Source organism: Hakea prostrata, chromosome 5 (genome assembly GCF_041222555.1).
Source record: "Hakea prostrata isolate BN-2017 chromosome 5, UWA_Hpros_2, whole genome shotgun sequence".
Classification (NCBI taxonomy): Eukaryota; Viridiplantae; Streptophyta; class Magnoliopsida; order Proteales; family Proteaceae; genus Hakea; species Hakea prostrata.
The window spans coordinates 11,627,792-11,644,578 of NC_142604.1; the positions used below are offsets into that span (position 1 = coordinate 11,627,792).

The 16,787-nt window shown below is 37.5% G+C and overlaps 2 protein-coding genes across 3 annotated transcripts; both read right to left on the bottom strand.

Annotated features, from left to right (window-relative positions):
* Nucleotides 1-1,612: 1,612 nt before the first annotated feature.
* On the bottom strand, nt 1,613-6,483 carry LOC149015127 (uncharacterized). The gene is made up of 5 exons (XM_089156321.1): nt 5,945-6,483; nt 4,061-4,357; nt 3,379-3,591; nt 2,529-2,657; nt 1,613-2,122 (listed from the first exon to the last, which is right to left on the bottom strand). Exons 1-5 carry the CDS (start codon nt 6,197-6,199, stop codon nt 1,913-1,915), a joined length of 1,104 nt encoding a protein of 367 aa, XP_089012447.1. The 5' UTR covers nt 6,200-6,483; the 3' UTR covers nt 1,613-1,912.
* Nucleotides 6,484-9,234: 2,751 nt separating this feature from the next.
* On the bottom strand, nt 9,235-14,104 carry LOC149015128 (RNA demethylase ALKBH9B-like). 2 transcript variants are annotated; one of them, XM_089155123.1, is made up of 6 exons: nt 13,702-14,104; nt 12,949-13,521; nt 11,547-11,632; nt 10,948-11,258; nt 10,027-10,098; nt 9,235-9,916 (listed from the first exon to the last, which is right to left on the bottom strand). In XM_089155123.1, exons 1-6 carry the CDS (start codon nt 13,943-13,945, stop codon nt 9,655-9,657), a joined length of 1,548 nt encoding a protein of 515 aa, XP_089011249.1. In that variant the 5' UTR covers nt 13,946-14,104; the 3' UTR covers nt 9,235-9,654. The 2 variants fall into 2 exon arrangements, with proteins under 2 accessions (XP_089011249.1, XP_089011250.1); XM_089155124.1 differs by lacking the exon at nt 9,235-9,916 and having other exon boundaries at nt 10,023-10,098.
* Nucleotides 14,105-16,787: the final 2,683 nt, after the last annotated feature.

Sequence of the window (16,787 nt, forward strand, 5' to 3'; positions counted from 1 at the left end):
GTCCATACCATGGTTGAGCCCGCCTCCTACTGGAGCTCATGACCCCACCAAGGTTGGACCCAGTTTGATGTTATTTCATCCTCATCATGAGCCCCCCAGGCCAAGCAATCAGGATTTGCGAGGCCAAGGGATTGGTTTGTTTCTAACCGATCTCGATCATTTAAACCTAGTGAACAGAAGGCTAAACCTCCTCTCCATCTCCAAACGTTGCATTTATTACGCTAGTCTATGCAATGGTACATCTCTCGAGCCGCCCAAGTTCCTCGCAACCCTGTGCAGTCATGCCACATAGCCTCTGTCAGCCATATTCATTATTACCTTCATGCTCGAAGTGTCAGTAATTGCCAGTTGTTGATGAATATTGATCTCGTTCGTTGGATCAAACCCTGAAATGTCACTCGAACATGACCGTTGATCCAGATAAATCTTGACCATACACACTATTTCCTCTTATCTATTTAAATCCCTTCAAGTCTACACTTCTTCATTTGCGAACTTGTCTATATCTTGAAGTTTTTCTTGTGCATCCTCCTACTGTTGAAGCATTCTCGCAAGTTTTACCATTTTCCACTTCCAGTCTTCAAGCTTCATCTCTTTTTCAACATAAGAAAGTAAGTTCTTCAACATTTTCCTCCTTGTTCTTCTCTATTCCTTTTCAAGTTCGGGGTCTTAGTCTTCAGGGTTTTTGCCTTTTGTCTTCATAAAAACCTGTTGATAACCTCTTCTTCTGCAATGGGTAGTGGCAGAACATCAGAGGATGATTCTTCTCACCATGCTGCTGGAGGGGAAGATTCTGGAAATGTGTCAACCCTCCAACTTCAGTTGAACTATCTAGTGACCGGGGTAAGAGGATAACAGACCGCTGGGTAGCCTCTATTCCATTAAACCCTAGAAATCCACCTGGGAATGAGATGGAGAAAAGAAAGATTGCTTCTCCTTTCATTCCGCAAAAATAGAAAGCCCCAAAAGAATCCCTCGCAGGAAGCTCCCCACCATCCAAAAGACCTGTACAAGGTCCTAGTTTTTTTGTTTCTCATCGTAGATGTAAGGGCAAAATTGCTATTCCAAACGATTTTTCTAGATGAATACAATATCCTCTTTTGGCTTCTTAGTTCCGAGAAAAGGCAAAATGATAATTGCATGACCAACCTTGACTACATTTTAACACCATCAGAAATTGAATCGAGTTGTAACCAAAAAAGAAAAAGAAAAAAAGAATCCAGATGGGTACGAGTAATTTCATAAAGAACAGGTAATGGGGTTTAAATTTTTCAACCTTTTTTTTTTCTTTCTTTCTTTTTTTTTTCTGAACCAGTTCTAGCATGTAGCAATAAACTACCAATACAGTATGAATAGTACACCTGAGGAGACGGAACAAATAGGAACAAATGTCCCATTAGTTCCTGTGCAGTAGCATGTAAATTATCTCCAAACTCTTAGTCTGGCATCTACAAGATTTGCTAACTCGAATTATTTCCTTCTCATTAATTTGGTCTCTTGAAGTCCCTGGAAATCATGTTGTACTCGGCCACCATATAAAAAATAAAAAAATAACACAGTTGTATTGTAATTAAGTTGGATATGCTCAACGTTTATGATAAAAGAAAATTGAAGTATCTTCATGGACTAATCAAATATGATGGAGATAAATGTCACAGAATACACATAATATTATGTTACATCTAGGGAGAAAATGTGATGCTACAAATATTAATTACTTATTACGAAGCTCAATCTCTCACTCTCAACAGACATCCATTACCATCTAAACAAACCAACTGAATTACATTATTGGAAATTTTTTTCTTTTTTTCTTTTTGGGTACTAGACATACTTGTTCCTAAGTATTAACTATTTGACATTCTCTTAAACAGCTAGATCTTCATCATTCATCCCCTAAAGCATTTAACATTTATGATGACGATGAGTTTAACAGCACCGAAGGTGTAGAAAGAGGCTCATGCACGACCGAATTCGAAAAAACCATGATAGGAGTACCCTCTAATTGCAACATAATACTCCCAAGGATCTCTGTCAAGAGTTTTTTGAATTCTTCTTCTGTAACTGCCTTTCCATCATCCACATTCAACATATTGAACACCCCATTTGTAACCATGTCCATCTGCAGAATTTCCATAAGCAATTGAGGAAACAATATCAATCAACTTCATCATTGAGCTTCATGGTGTGATTCAGTAAGATAATGTTTTCAAATTTAGCTAACGGCCTAAGTACGATACTTATTGGGCTCTAGGCACAAATCCAAGGCATTCACAGCCACCAGACCCAACAAGAAGCACTATGCATTACCATGTCAATGTATGTATGTGTAACTGTGCAAAGTCTGCCGCATAATTTGGTGACTGATCAGTGGGTCTGTTTCTCCTCAATGATCATGTGGGTCAGTGAGTTATATGCATTAAGGCTCCAAGGGGGTTTTTTTTTTTTTGGGGGGGGGGGGGGGGGGAGCATGATCTAGTATTATGCGAGCTGTGATTATATTACTAGATACTAAAAAGAATGGATACCTGAGGAACAGCACCAACAGGAGGCAAACCAGCTGATGGTGCCAGTGTATCGAGAGCAACACGTAGATACTCCTTCGACACCTCACATTGTTGAGCTTTTGGTAAAGCCATCAGTGCTGCATCCAAGGTCTGAAAAATGGGAAGCAAATGGTTAGACAAGACTTGATGATCCATGTAGGAGGTAGGAATTACAGCCCTTGTGCCTTGGGAGGTTGAGTTGCCTCCTCTTGGGTTTTGTAGTGTTTGAGGGAAAGAAAGAGAAATTTATATGCTTTTCCTTTTTTCTATCTTTCTGGTGATGGGGTTTCGAGAGTCAAGAATGCTGTTAGGGGAGGTGGGTAAGGCACCTGGCTTAATCAGAATGAATCCCACGTTATTGTCTTGGTGAACTCAGACTGATTCAGCTAATAAAACATATCATTAACTACAAGTATAAAATTCCTTCACCTTTCTCCTTTAACCGTTTGTTGTGGTTGGTCTTTAAGGAGAATCAATCTTCACATGAGATATGTTATCTTCCTCGACCTTCAGTTGTTATATCAACAATTAATGACTAGTCTTGTCCTCTGGCTTATGGATCAAGATTCTCAAAATGGGATTGAATCTGAGGCCAATCCTGATTCCTCTGTTCTGGCTTAATAGAGCCTGTACACAAATCTGCTGGTTCCCTAGTTTGATCTTGGCTTAGGTGAACCTGCACCAAACTAGCGAACTACTGATATCTGGGGTTGGGCAAGTCCATACCTCCACAAGGTTCTTTGGTTGCATGAGCAGATTGGCCTTTCTTTACTTTGGGAAGGCAATAAAGTGCAGCATAACAAGAGAAAATTGCTGGCATTATGTTGCTCACCTTGTCTAATTCGAATTTGTTGGATAATAACCTCTTGATGCTGCTCCCATCAAATGTATTTTCGCTGTGAGCCACAATGACTGGATGCTCTTTCAAACGCTGAGCCAGGCTTTCAGCCACCTTCTTGAATCCTTCTATGAAACTCTCTTGAGAAACTGATTCTCCATTTATTGCGCAGGACTGCAATGCAGGTTCCACAATGTTGCTTATGACCTGATGAAGCAAAAATGTTATCAGCATTCTCCATTTATAAAAACCCAAATTGTATAGTCTAATCATCAATCATTCTCTTCTACTAGATAATTAGAGGTAGATGCCATCTCCAATGGAAATGACCTACCAGCCCAGCCTTCTTAATCCCCCATTTGGACATATACAGGCTTTCAGCCCAATTGTTTTACTTGAATGCCATCTATAATGGGGATGACCAACCTAGGCAACAAACCTTCTTAAACACTTAATTGACACTTTGGACATTTATGGAACTATAATCAATTCAATTGATTCCCACTGAAAGAAACCAAAGATAAATAGCATTGCCATCTATAATGGGGATGACCAACCTAGGCAAAAAACCTTCTTAAACACTTAATTGACTCTTTGGAAATTTATGGAACTAATGATCAATTCAATTGATTCCTACTGAAAGAAACCAAAGATAAATAGCATTTATATTTAGTACCCAAGGATCTGTAGAAGGTGGCATCCCAAGATCAACAGATAGCTGTTCCAATGCCTTTAAGACGTAATCATGGAAAGACTCATAGGCTATTTCAATCTGTGAGAATATAGATGCCATCTCTGGTTCAAATCTAGGACTGTTGATAAATTCTTCAAGGTCTTCTCCATCGATCCGCAGGATCACAATTGGATCTCGCTTTAATCCTGCAGCCATTCCTATTAGAATGTCTGAGAGCACTTCTTTAAACTCGAACTTGTTCACAGTCTCCTGTTTACCATGAGTGAATTCGTTCAACACCTTCAGAAGACAGCAACAAAAGACAATGTTCAGTCATGGATTAGCCTGCTATATATACATACCACAGTATTATTAATACATGAATTGAAACTGATCAGAAGATTCAAACAGAGGGAACCCTGGGCCTTTGGTTCTCCAGTTCAGCTAGAAATTGCGGACATGGTCATAGTGATCTAGAGAGCCCATTTATTTTATAAAGTAATCACCTTTATAATGCCTCTGTCCAGGGCAGCCTTCTACCAGCACTCCAACTTGTACAGTTCAAAGATTTTTACAGAAATTCCCAATCATTGGTTTACACCAGAAAATGACAAAAAAAAGAAGCACAATTACTGTTTAATACAGTTTTTTTAAAGAAAAAAATTATAATTTGAACTCCCAACACTAACAGGTGGATTTGGAGATAGATCTACATGCTGCCTGCTTTTAATAGCAAGCAATGGAACAATATGTTTTAGAAGAAGAGGGAATGGCGCCTATGTATCTAATTATAAGAGAATGGAGAGAGAGACTGAAGGAAAGTACACACTGACGGTGTGTGATTCCTTAGCTCATAATATATTTAGACAGATGAAAATCGAACTCCTGATGAGCTTGCCAAGTAATTTTCATTTGCCTTCTCCATTTTGTTCCCTTGGAAGCTTTGGTTAGTATCAATTCCATCAAGTCCTCAGTGCTGAACTGGTGATGTTTTGTTGTCATTGATTAAAATAACATTACATTACTGATCACAAAGAGCCCTATGATAATTTCATACTTGAAAATTTAAAGTGTAATCACTTGAAAATGGGCTACTGATTCTCGCACTCAGGAAATTGAAGAAGGAAAAGAAAAAGAAAAAAAAAGCAGCTCAAACAGCTAACTTTAAAGAAGGACAAGTTCCTAGATATACTCCCTACAATAACTGAAATCCCATCTCTGCAGTTTACTACCTTAAACCAATTTTGCTGCCAAATGAACACATGAGAGATCCTTTACATATATTACCTCCAGAAAGGTTTGAAATAGCACTAAAAAACAGGGGAAGGGGAGGTGGGGAACGATAGAGATTCTTTTGCATATATTAATTACCTCCACAAGAACAGGGAATTGTGATTCCTTGTTAAAATTTTCAGGTAGGTTAACTTGTGATGTATAAGCCATTAGTTAGCACCAAAAGAATCTCAGTTTTCTTGGACCAACATGGTTCATCCAATTAATAACAGCACTCTAACATCGAAATCTTTCTTTAAGATAGATTGAACTTCAAATTAGCAGCAGCAGCTCAAATCATGGCGGTTGACACTTCATAGAAACAAAAGCAAAAGGCTAGAGATTTTGTGACATAACTCCATGAAACACAAAACCAGATGAACAGTTTACAAACGTGTAAAATAACGCGAGAAAAAAGCCCAAAATGGCAAAACACCCCCCCCCCCCCCCAAAAGAAAAAAATAATAATATAAAATTGTTCTTCGAGAGAATAAATTTAAACCTTGCAGGCTACTCTGCAAGCAAACCTGAACCAATGAAACAGGGAACAAAAATTGCAGAGGAAGAACAGAGGAGAACGAGATCAGAGAAGAAGAGCTGGTAAGATTCAGTTACCTCAGAGTAGATATGATCAGAATCAGGAGATGATCCCTGAACAGGAAGACCAAGAGCGACACCAATTTCTGCCACAGCGGGCTGGAGCTCCTTCACAGAGAGCTTGCCGTCCCTATCTTGATCAAGTTGTTCAAATTTATTATCCACGAAATTGCTGAAAACCTTCTCGTTCCCAACTAATTCCATTATATCCGAACCGTCAATCACCTGACCACCTCCTCCTCCACTTTTCGTCAACACCGTGCCACTTGCCATTGGTGGGTTTCTTCTCTTTCTCCTTCTCTTTTTATCTCTTTTCTCTGATCTGGGTCTGTTTCCTCTGAATAAATTAAATGCTTTTAGCTTTTCTTGCTAAATGCATACACTTTCACAGTAAGAATCCCGTGAAGCTTGAAACCCACAAAGAAAAACAAAAAATTCTTCGAAAAAGAAATTGCAGAAGATGGGTTCCTCCCCCTCTGGTTCTTCTCTTTCTCTGTATCAGACGATTTCCACCTAACCACTGTGGGTTTTTAAAGTGAGTGGATGTGTGTGAAGGTGATAAAAGAAGTCGGAAAGACAAGGCGAGAAGGAGAAAAAGAATGGAAAGGAACGAAAAGCTATTGGGACACGTGGGGCGGTGTGGTTCCGTTAAGATTATTGTCTGAATTTTCTTTTCTCATCATCCAGTCATCATGGTTTTTTTTTTTTTTTTTTTTTTTTTTTTTTTTTTGCTCTTTTCAAATTGATTAATTTATTTTTAGGGTTTCAGTTTTCAAAGTGGTTACTGTTCTTCCCAAGGGAAAAAAAAATGTGGGTATTCTTCCTAATGAATTTAACACAAAAAAAAAATATATATATATATATATATATATATATATATATATATATATATATATATTTATGAAAAAACATATCAATTTTTCTTTATTAATCAAACATTGCAAAAGTTCATGTTTTATTTTGTTTTCTTCGATATATAAGATGTCTAGCATAATCACAAGAAAAAGATTGAAAATGTATGTGAATCTTTTTCTTGTAAAGATTTTTGGATGATACTTCTTATCGATGACTTTCTGTATGTGAAGTAAGAAGGAAATTTGGATAGGAGAATGCAACTAACAAGACTTAACATCTATATAGTTGATTAAAAAGAACATGTATATATGTTGTAAATGAGACTAATCTATTGTTAGATGATATCCTTCTCGAATAAGATATTGACATTTACAAAAAACTACGAATCCCTACTTCCTTTTGCACTCTTCTTTTTTTCCTTTTTCCTTTTTTTTTTTTTTTTTTTTAATGAAAGAGAGTTGTATAGAGTAGATAAACAAAAACAACCAAAACAATGACAACGACCGTGTCATAGTATGACAAATACTAGCCACGATTTCACAATCTTATATGTGTATCGATATTTTTATTCATGGCATTAATAATAATCCTGAAATATTTCAAGATTATTTCTCTGAGGTATTTTGCATTGATCTAAAATTCTCTATCCACGAAGATAGCTGTGCTTTCTCATATCCTTCCATCACATTTAGAAGATGATCCACCTCTACTACATCTTGTCAATACTCATTGATGGGTTTCTTTCCTAAATTTACAATGATTGAGTAGAAGGGGAGCACAGTGTCAGGTAGAAGACTCCGACTCAGTCTCAAAACACATGAAAGCATTAACCGCGTGAAATGAAACTTTAACATTTTCACCCCAAGTTGGTCACTCACAGTATCACATTGTCATGCATCATTTGGATTTCTTTCTTCACTTATCATTTTTAAGAATTCATAGTTTGAAATGTCAAAAAAAAAATTTGTTAATGTTTGGTTTCCTAAGCAAAAACACATTAATCAATCATTCATCATTTGATCTTATCTGCTTAATTCTTAGGTATGACCGATACCGACTTTCTATATTTACTAAGTCCCTATTATGTTTTGGTGCCGACCAAATCTTTTTCTACCATTATTTGTTCTAATAACAAAATGTAATTTATACTAAACAATTTACAAAATGGTAATTCCAACATTTAGAAACATAGGTCAAACCAATCTGGTTACCTATTTGGTTGAAGACGGTCAACGTCCGTACATCTTATAAAAATAAAATGACCATTTTAGATATTATTCTTTTTTTTTTCTCGTCATCATATGAGTCCCATGTGAAATGATGCCGTTTTACCGGTAACCATTGTTTTAAGAGAGCTAATATAAGTAACTAATGCTTGTGTGGTTTGTTGTCGTGTTATGATTGGTTAGTTCTGCGCATTAAGAGATTAATTAACAATTAACATTTAACAAACGCATGTGTGGTTTTTGTCGGTAATGGTTTGATTGGCGAGTTACGGATTTGATGCATTAGGACGGCAGACTATGTGAGACTTACAATTTCTCGCCTACAGAGAAAGAAAGGTCAAAAGAGAGACTAAAAATAGCCACGTGTCTACCGTATCTCATGGGAAACTAAACATTTTATCAGGGCCCACACTTTATTCTGGACGGTCCCAAGTTCGTTTCCATTTGTCAACCCGCCCAACCAACCAACCAACCAAGACAAAAAGAGAATAAGAAGGTTAGCTGGATGGAGCGGGCCTGGTTCTGTAGGGCAGCGCAGCAATGTATCTGAGCCGTTCATATCAAAATTTCAGTCGAAATTGTTCATTTTGATTGTCAAAATCTTTTAAAAACAACAATGGTCAAGATTTTTTTTTTTTGGTAAACCAACAATGGTCAAGATTTAATATCAACCAAAATTTAGGCATCAGACGGCCCAATTTGGGGAAACCTTGCAACCCTTCCCTCTCTTCTCCCCCCTCCCAAAAAAATGCCACACAAAGTTAGGTTTTTTTGAGTTCGACCCATGCAAGTGTTAGCCTCATGAACTACCGCAAGCACAGGGCTCGTCAGCAAGCCTAGTATATTCTACAGAAGCTTCAATCGAATCAACGGACAAATTGGTCTACTTTCTCTAGGTAACCCATCTCCCTCTTAAACTTTTCTCGGGCAAGAGCTTGCACTCCTACTGTCTCATACGCTGGTGATGGATTCAATACTCTGAAAGATTGCCAAAGCGTTGCTGGATTCAGCTTTCCTGCTTATTGTTCACTGTGTATGAGTTAGAACCTGCTCATTGAGTTCTACTGCCATATTAATGACAACAAAACATCGTTTCCATTAGCCTGACCTCCTGTTAATCGCAAATTGGTACCAAATACTTGCAAAAAACACAAAAACCCACTTTATTTCTATGTTCTCTTGATCACCAAACAATCTCATACTGTAAACTAGACCAGCATGCCCATAGAAATCTCACTGCTAGCGATCCTTATTTCAATATGCATACAAGCCTCCAATACAAGTTCAAAAACACCTGCTCTAAAAATTTCAGAAACAGCAGATCATAGACATTGTCTTCTTTTGGTTCTAAAACCACAGTGACTTGGGACTGACTATACATACTCAATTCATACAGAAGAAACCAACAAGACAACAAGCAGATAAGCTACAAGCTACGCGATATGGACAAACATCTCTCTCCCATTTCATTTCAAACGTAAAACATTCATGACAACCCCTCAAACACCAACAACAGATCACGTAAGCAAAATAAGGTTGAACAATGCAAACTGGGAAAAAAATGATTAATTCAGCTTCAAAAAATTGATAAGAACAAATGAATTTTTTCCCAGGAACCTTCCAATTACACTAAGTGCCCTAGCCACCCTAACCCTTCCGCTTACCATGAGGCACTGAACGATTGCGAAAAAGATGGCGTGGCTCTGGCCCAAGTAAACCTCTATCCTTCTCCAAAATAACCTCTCTTTTAACAGTTCGTCTGTTTATTTGCGGCCTCACCCTCGGAGTATTTGACGTTTTAGAGTCTTCTAGGTCGTAAGGCAGAGGCTGAAGCCCCTGCAAATCTGGTTCACGGACAAACCCATATGGAATCTTTGATTCATCCATTTTCCTGAATGTAATAGATATCCTGAGAAAAGGTTATAAAGCAAGGGGTAAGTTAGACAAATAAGATATGCATTTATTCAAGTAAAATAGAGTAAATATTATATATTGCTAAGCTTCAATATATTGATCTACCTTCTAGTAGGAACAGCAGGAACACAATGCTTAGCAACATCTGCTCCATTCCCGTTCAGAACAAGTACAGACCTGAAATATGAAGAAGTTTAACAGAATCTATAATCAAAAGGCAGAAACTTAACAAATTAACCTTGTTGATTAGTTAATAGGAAACAGGCAGACAAGTTTGGTGGCTGAAACTTCAGTAACAGAAGCTATTTTTTCAAAATGACCTACAAAAATAAAAAGCAACACACCACTCAATAAATTACTTGGCACGTTAACAGATTTTAGCTCCCCCCAAATAAAAATATAAATAAAGAACTCCTTTCTTTAATTGCAGAAAAAAGGAGGGGGTCAGTTGGCTCCTAAATTTCATGTTATCCATAAGCCCGGAGGAGCGGGACTCCAACACACCATATCTGGATCCCCTTCCAACTTACCAATAATAATTGTCACGTGGCAGCGTGGGTGGGGCCCAGATTCTTATTCCCATCATTATACTGACAACCAAAACTCCAGACTAATCTAATATCCAAGGGTGTTCTAATAGAGGTTTAAAATAAGAAATTTAGAAAATGAGCTCCACATGGAAAGCTAAAACATTGTGGTACTTGCAGTTGAGATAGGCTAATAGTTTGAATGGCAATCAAATATATCCAATGTTCAGCCTGACCAAATCAGGAGTCTATATGACTTAAAAGTAACAGGTGTGATGGAATGAATTCTTAATACAAGCATGGTGCACCCTTCTCTGAAACTTACACTGTTTATACACAAAAAATATATTGTCTGTAACAGAATTAAAATTTAATGCATCAAAGCTAATAGAATCCACGTGCCCAAAAGTAAGGATAGAAAGTCAAAACAGAAATGATGGAAGAAACTTATACAGGTCCAAGGGTGGGGGTAAATAGAAAGTTAATGGATAAAACTTACCCAACAGGCAGAGGAAATGCAAATGACCCAGAAAATTCACCAGCACCCAAAATCTTTAGGTTTGATCCAAACAATATATCACACTCACTAAGAAATGATATCGTGCAGAATGGTCGCACAAAATCATGGCTATCAATGTGAGGTGGGATGCAATCCCCTTCTTCATAAATGTTGACAATACAACTATCAGGAACACAAGATGGGGGAAGAATGTGCCACCCAACCAGTCTTTTTATAATGACCTTAAACAATTGAGGTATCGGATCAACATCCTCCTCACGAAGAATGCCAGGCGGGTTCCCATTTTTGTCCTAGCAACAAGGAAAACGAAAAAAGTCAGCAGTTATTCCATTTTGTTTGTACATTAAATTCTACTTCTGTAATGTGCTACTGCTAACTCTGATAAACAGTGCCAACTTTGGTAGTATAACAGTTCAGCGGCTGACTCCTATATGTATCAGTAATGCCTACCTATGACATCCCAATAAAGCTGAGAGCTTTTCTTTTTGACCCCATAAGGAAGAGTAAGGCATGATGGTTTGAAGACTTGAAGGGAGTCCCTCATTTGAAAGGCATATACATAGAAAAGAGTAACTTACTGTTGCATAATTGTAACAGCAACCAAACTGGATGGTCACACGTCCCTTGCCCCTCATCCACTTTGCTGGTGCAGAATATGTACGCTCTGCAAGAGAAAGACGGTGAGTAGGTCTTATGCCATTACATCAAAGGATCCTTAACCAAGTTATCAGAGCTCTGGCATCCAGGAAATCAGCATTTATCAAAAATAGGTACTTGCACATTCCATTATTTACAGGACAAATTTTTGAACCTAACCATCTAATAATATTCTACATCTCCCATCACTCCTTAGGCCTTAAACTACAGCACAAAAGCAAGCTTAGCAAAAATGGCATCTGATAATTTACAGTGCCCAAGAATCTCAAGATACAACACCCACAAATTTCAAGATACAACAGAAAAAAATATATTATATTGGCATTTTAGTTTCCGAGAGGAACAATTTCATTGCATAAGAGGATCCATGTACCCAATCCACTTTGGTTGGGGAACCAAAGGAGACTGCAAAAACCACAGTCACACCAGAGCTTCAAACTTAACTTTCAATTCATTCTCAAATCTGCCCAAATAACTGCATTAAAAGCCTATACATAAAAGCAAAATCAAATTCCGTAATTGAAGACTAAAGCAGAATTAGAAAAAAAATCTATCTCCTAATTATTTCCTAAAACAAAGGTGAATAATACAGAAACCAATAGTTGTCAAGGCGATGCTCCTAATTATTCCAAAATTAGGAAAGATTAGTCTGAACTATTATGAATTCTGTATATATTGTCTCTCCCCCTCTCTTGGATCTACTTCAATTCAAGTAGTCTACATCAAGCAAACTGGCTTGCAATGTCTTGTATTACGTGGCTAGGGTTTATGGGCTGAACCCATAGGACCATTAAATGACCATAAAACCCAAAACCTTGAAGCTTGGAAAGGGGTGCAATGACAATTCTTAGTAAAATTTACCTCATTAATGTCTCTTTGTAAATTTAACCATATGACACCTCTTTGTAAATCTATACCTAAATCAATCCAGTGGAATCTGGGAAGGAGAGAGGGCAAACTAAACTTCTTCTTTAGGGGATGCAGGCAATCTTGCCAAACCAAGTATTGTTTGATTTTGCGTTTTACTAATTTCAATTCCTTTTTTGCATCATTAGAGGTATTCATGTCTATAGGTTACAATAATCAACTACTTGCAACTAACACAAGCAGTTCATGCCAACGACAAACAATAAACTCTTTGCACGTTGTGCTGGCAAAAGCCATAATTAAGGACAACAGGAATTTACACTTTTAACTCATAGCAGATGCATCCACTGAAATACAAAGCAAGAGTAATGTGTATGCAGTGGCATATCAACAACACAAGGGAAATTTTTATTTTCTGAGATATCCATTGAATAGGAAGAATGGAAAAATGGGTACCTCTTAACTCTCCTTTCCTTCCTTTTTCTTGAAGATCATAGATGAAATCAACTATTCTCTTCTGTTCCGCAGTACTAAAAACACCTGTATGGAGCTCAAGCCCATCAAGAATGTTGACAATCTTTCCTTTGACTCTTTCCAAACAAATGAAGTCCTTTTTACGCTTGACGTTCATGAATCGGATGTACTCTCTCTGCTCTCTAGGCAATGTCTGTTTTTGTGGCACCTTCGGTTCTACCCCAACCTCTTCGGCTGGAGGAGCACGTTCATCCCCTTCAAAACGCCTAATCACTTCCTCGGCTTCCTCTTCGAGTTCATCTTCTTGTGCCATGTCTGCCCAAGACATACGCACGGTAGAAGAACCCACAGAGTCGGGCTCGCGAGGCGGCTCGCTAGCAGATCTACCCACAACATGCTCTGACGACAAGTTCCCTTCATCTTTCCAACTTCCGATTGAATAAGTATCGCAATTATCATGATTATCATGGGACGCCTCCCAGGAATCTGTACGAGTTGGGCTCGAATCGGCAAAACTCTCGGCCGAATTCGAGCAGTCCGCTTCACCTGGAGGTTCTGCAATTGCACGGAACAACACCAATATCTCCAAATCAGATACCCACAAAATCAAGCAAAATCCTAGTTTCAGGGATCGGAAAATACTCTTAAACAGCACAAAAGACGAAGGATATAACCGAGGGAAGGAAAAAAAAAAAAAACAAACAAACAAACGAAATTCCCTGTAAAGGCACTTACCCGGATCGAGAGAACGAATACGATCGGAAAGAATTTCAGCGCAACCTTTACAAAGACCTCTGCTGAGAAAGGGAAGCCAATTGGTAAGGAACTCGGCAGCGATTTGCAGATCCGAAGCTTGATAGGTCAAAAGAAAAGGATCTTCCATTCGTTGTTGAGAAGCTTTCATCTCCGTCCCTCTGCTTCTGCGCTGTGTAGGGTTCGGAGTGTGATTGTTGGGAGAGAGAAACGAAGAGTTACGCATGAGAACTGAGGAGTGAGCAGAAACCCAGAGACAGAGAGAGAGAGAGAGAGAAAGAACCAGACACTGGGGAATCAGTTGCGTCAAGCGTAAGGTGGTTAAGAAATTGGGAAACAGTTCTGGTAAGGTAAGATTTCCTAATTCTTTTCTTTCCCCACAAAACTCCACCTTTCTTTTCTTGGTGAACTCCACTTAAAGAGATATCTTCTTTTCTTGGTCGCTGCCAGTGAATTTAATTTACACAAATTTTTACTAATTATTTTTTAGACATGGTTTCTATTTTGGAGAAACTGATTATTTCATTAATTTTTTTTTATTTTTTTTAGTGGTAATTTGTATTAACAGCAAAAAAAAATGTACAATTTACATAAAATCACAAGTGCTTAGGAAATCTCAATCACTCAAGCCCCCAACAATAGTTGTCTCCATTACGTCTCACCTCACTAGCTTTTTAGTATGGAAGACATGTGAACACACAATGTAACTAGAAACGAAAGCGAGGACGCCTAGAAGCACCTCAATCTAAGGCTTGCTTGATCATAGATAACCAATGAGCATTTACACCAAAAATCTACATCATTGTTGCCAAACTTACCAAAAAAATTTGCTACGACATTCATATTTTCTATAATAATGGGTGATCTTCTACTGAATCAAGCCAAGGAAAGCATCAAGACCTCGCCAACGTTGAAGAGCAAACCAAGGAAGGTGTAGCTGTTGTACCAAAAATACCACCACTGTATAGTCACACTCAATCAAAGGCAAGTAACTTGCAATGTGCACACCCCCCCCCCATTCCAAGTAGACCTGTAAATGGATAGTCGAAATCCACCTCCGAATTTGCATTCATATTCGTTTAAGGGTGTTCGTATCCGAAAATTTTCTTGCCGGATCCGTCCATTAAGCAACCGGTTTCGGATTCAGATAATTGCTTATTAGATTGGATAATATTCGGAAAAAGTAAAGTATTCAACATTTTTTTCTATAAAAATGGATGAAAATCGGATTCGAAAACCGGTAATCGGATAGTTTATTCGGATTATTATCGGATATCCATTAAAGTTCCATATTCAAATTCGGATGCCTTCTCTAAATTTCTATCAGATTCGGATTCGGATAGTAGTTTTGCTAATCGGATTCGAATTCAAATACTGGGGCATATCCAAGCCAAATCCAATCCGTTTACAGGTTTAATTCCAAGCAATAAAGCAAAGCTTCAAATTTTGATTTTACATCCAAGTATACTTAAACCATTATATTAATTTCACATCTTACCCCCAAAAAACATACTTATTTCCCATTGAGTTTCGCCTCCTCCATTGCACAACAAAGTGCAAGGGCCTCACCTTGAGAAGTAACGAACCCAACTCCCCTAGAGTGTCGTCTGGATTCATAGAGGCATCACAATTTTCTAGCTGCATTCAAACTAGAGGACTCAACACCACCATGGCTTGAGGTTGATGTTGTGCAAAGGCCTATGATGAGCATCTATCTTTAACTTCGCATGGGCCGCCTTCTTCTTCCTTCTCTTCCATGGTTATTATTTTTTATTCTATTATTGAACTTTTGACCCAAAAAAAAGTTCAACTTTTGCCCTGCAAATGTACTGTACAATGATTTTTTTCACATAACTATAGGAGTTTAGGAAAGAGGAAATTAGAAGTCTTTTTCTCTATTGTAGTCAATAATTTATAGGGTTAATTTTTGCATAGGTCAAACTCGAAAGTCCAAACATTGCATAGAGGGGGGCATAAGATTGCGACCACTGCATCCCCTCTTTTGATTTTCAAACAAATTGAAGAAATCTCAATATTTTCATTAATTTGGGAGCATAGATGATATTCACACATTTCACTCTTTTAAGCATGTGAATCTTGCCTTTGACTATCCTTTTCACCTACCCAAGTAGGCAAATATTCTGTTACAAAGAAAAACATAGTAGGTAAGCACTCTCACTCTAAATGTGTGGGGTTTCTTTTCCTAATAAATCTTCAACTACATTATTGGAATAATCATATTTGGATTATTTATCTATTTCCCATGGGAGGTAATGTATATTATATCATACTACTATTATATAAATGTGTTGCTGAAGATTTTGCACGAGCACTCTGAAGATTGTTATAATCATAAACTTGTCTGAGTTGAAACATATTTGTGGTACATACTTCAAGGTATTTAAACGTCCGAATTATGCAACACAGGTTACAAGTGCATCTAAAGTTACTTTTTTTTTGTAACCCTAATCTTTTAAAGATACATCCAGAAAGGTTACTTCAAGTGCCTTAGGTTGTATTCACTATTAAAATAAAAGACAACAGGGAGAGAGAATGAGTAGAGTTAAAATTATACACAAAGGAGTTCATTTTTAGGTAGTAAAGTCACCTCTCTATGGGAATATACCTCTCCAATGATACCTCCATACGATTCATTGGGTATATCAAATTATAATTTATAAGAAATAGTAGTAACACATTGTTCTTCATTTAATTGTCAAGACAGATTATAATTAGAGAAAGTTAATTATAAAGAAAATAGAACTCTTATCTGAAAACCCAACTCACATAATGATATATAGATTAGGATCCAGGGTTTAAGCAGAAGGCTGTTTAAAATGTTACATCCTCAATATCTATTTAATGAGCATCTAGTTTGAAATACCTAGACCGCTGCTTCAAACTAGTTTTTATAAGTAACTTCAAGATTTATTACTAGTGGACTCTCCCATAAGGCCCAGCCCATTAGATCTTAAACAATCTGATAACCCATAAAGAGTTATTCATTATTAATATGTATGTATTAGTTAGATGTCTTTAATAACATTACCAATTACATTAAAAGCAGC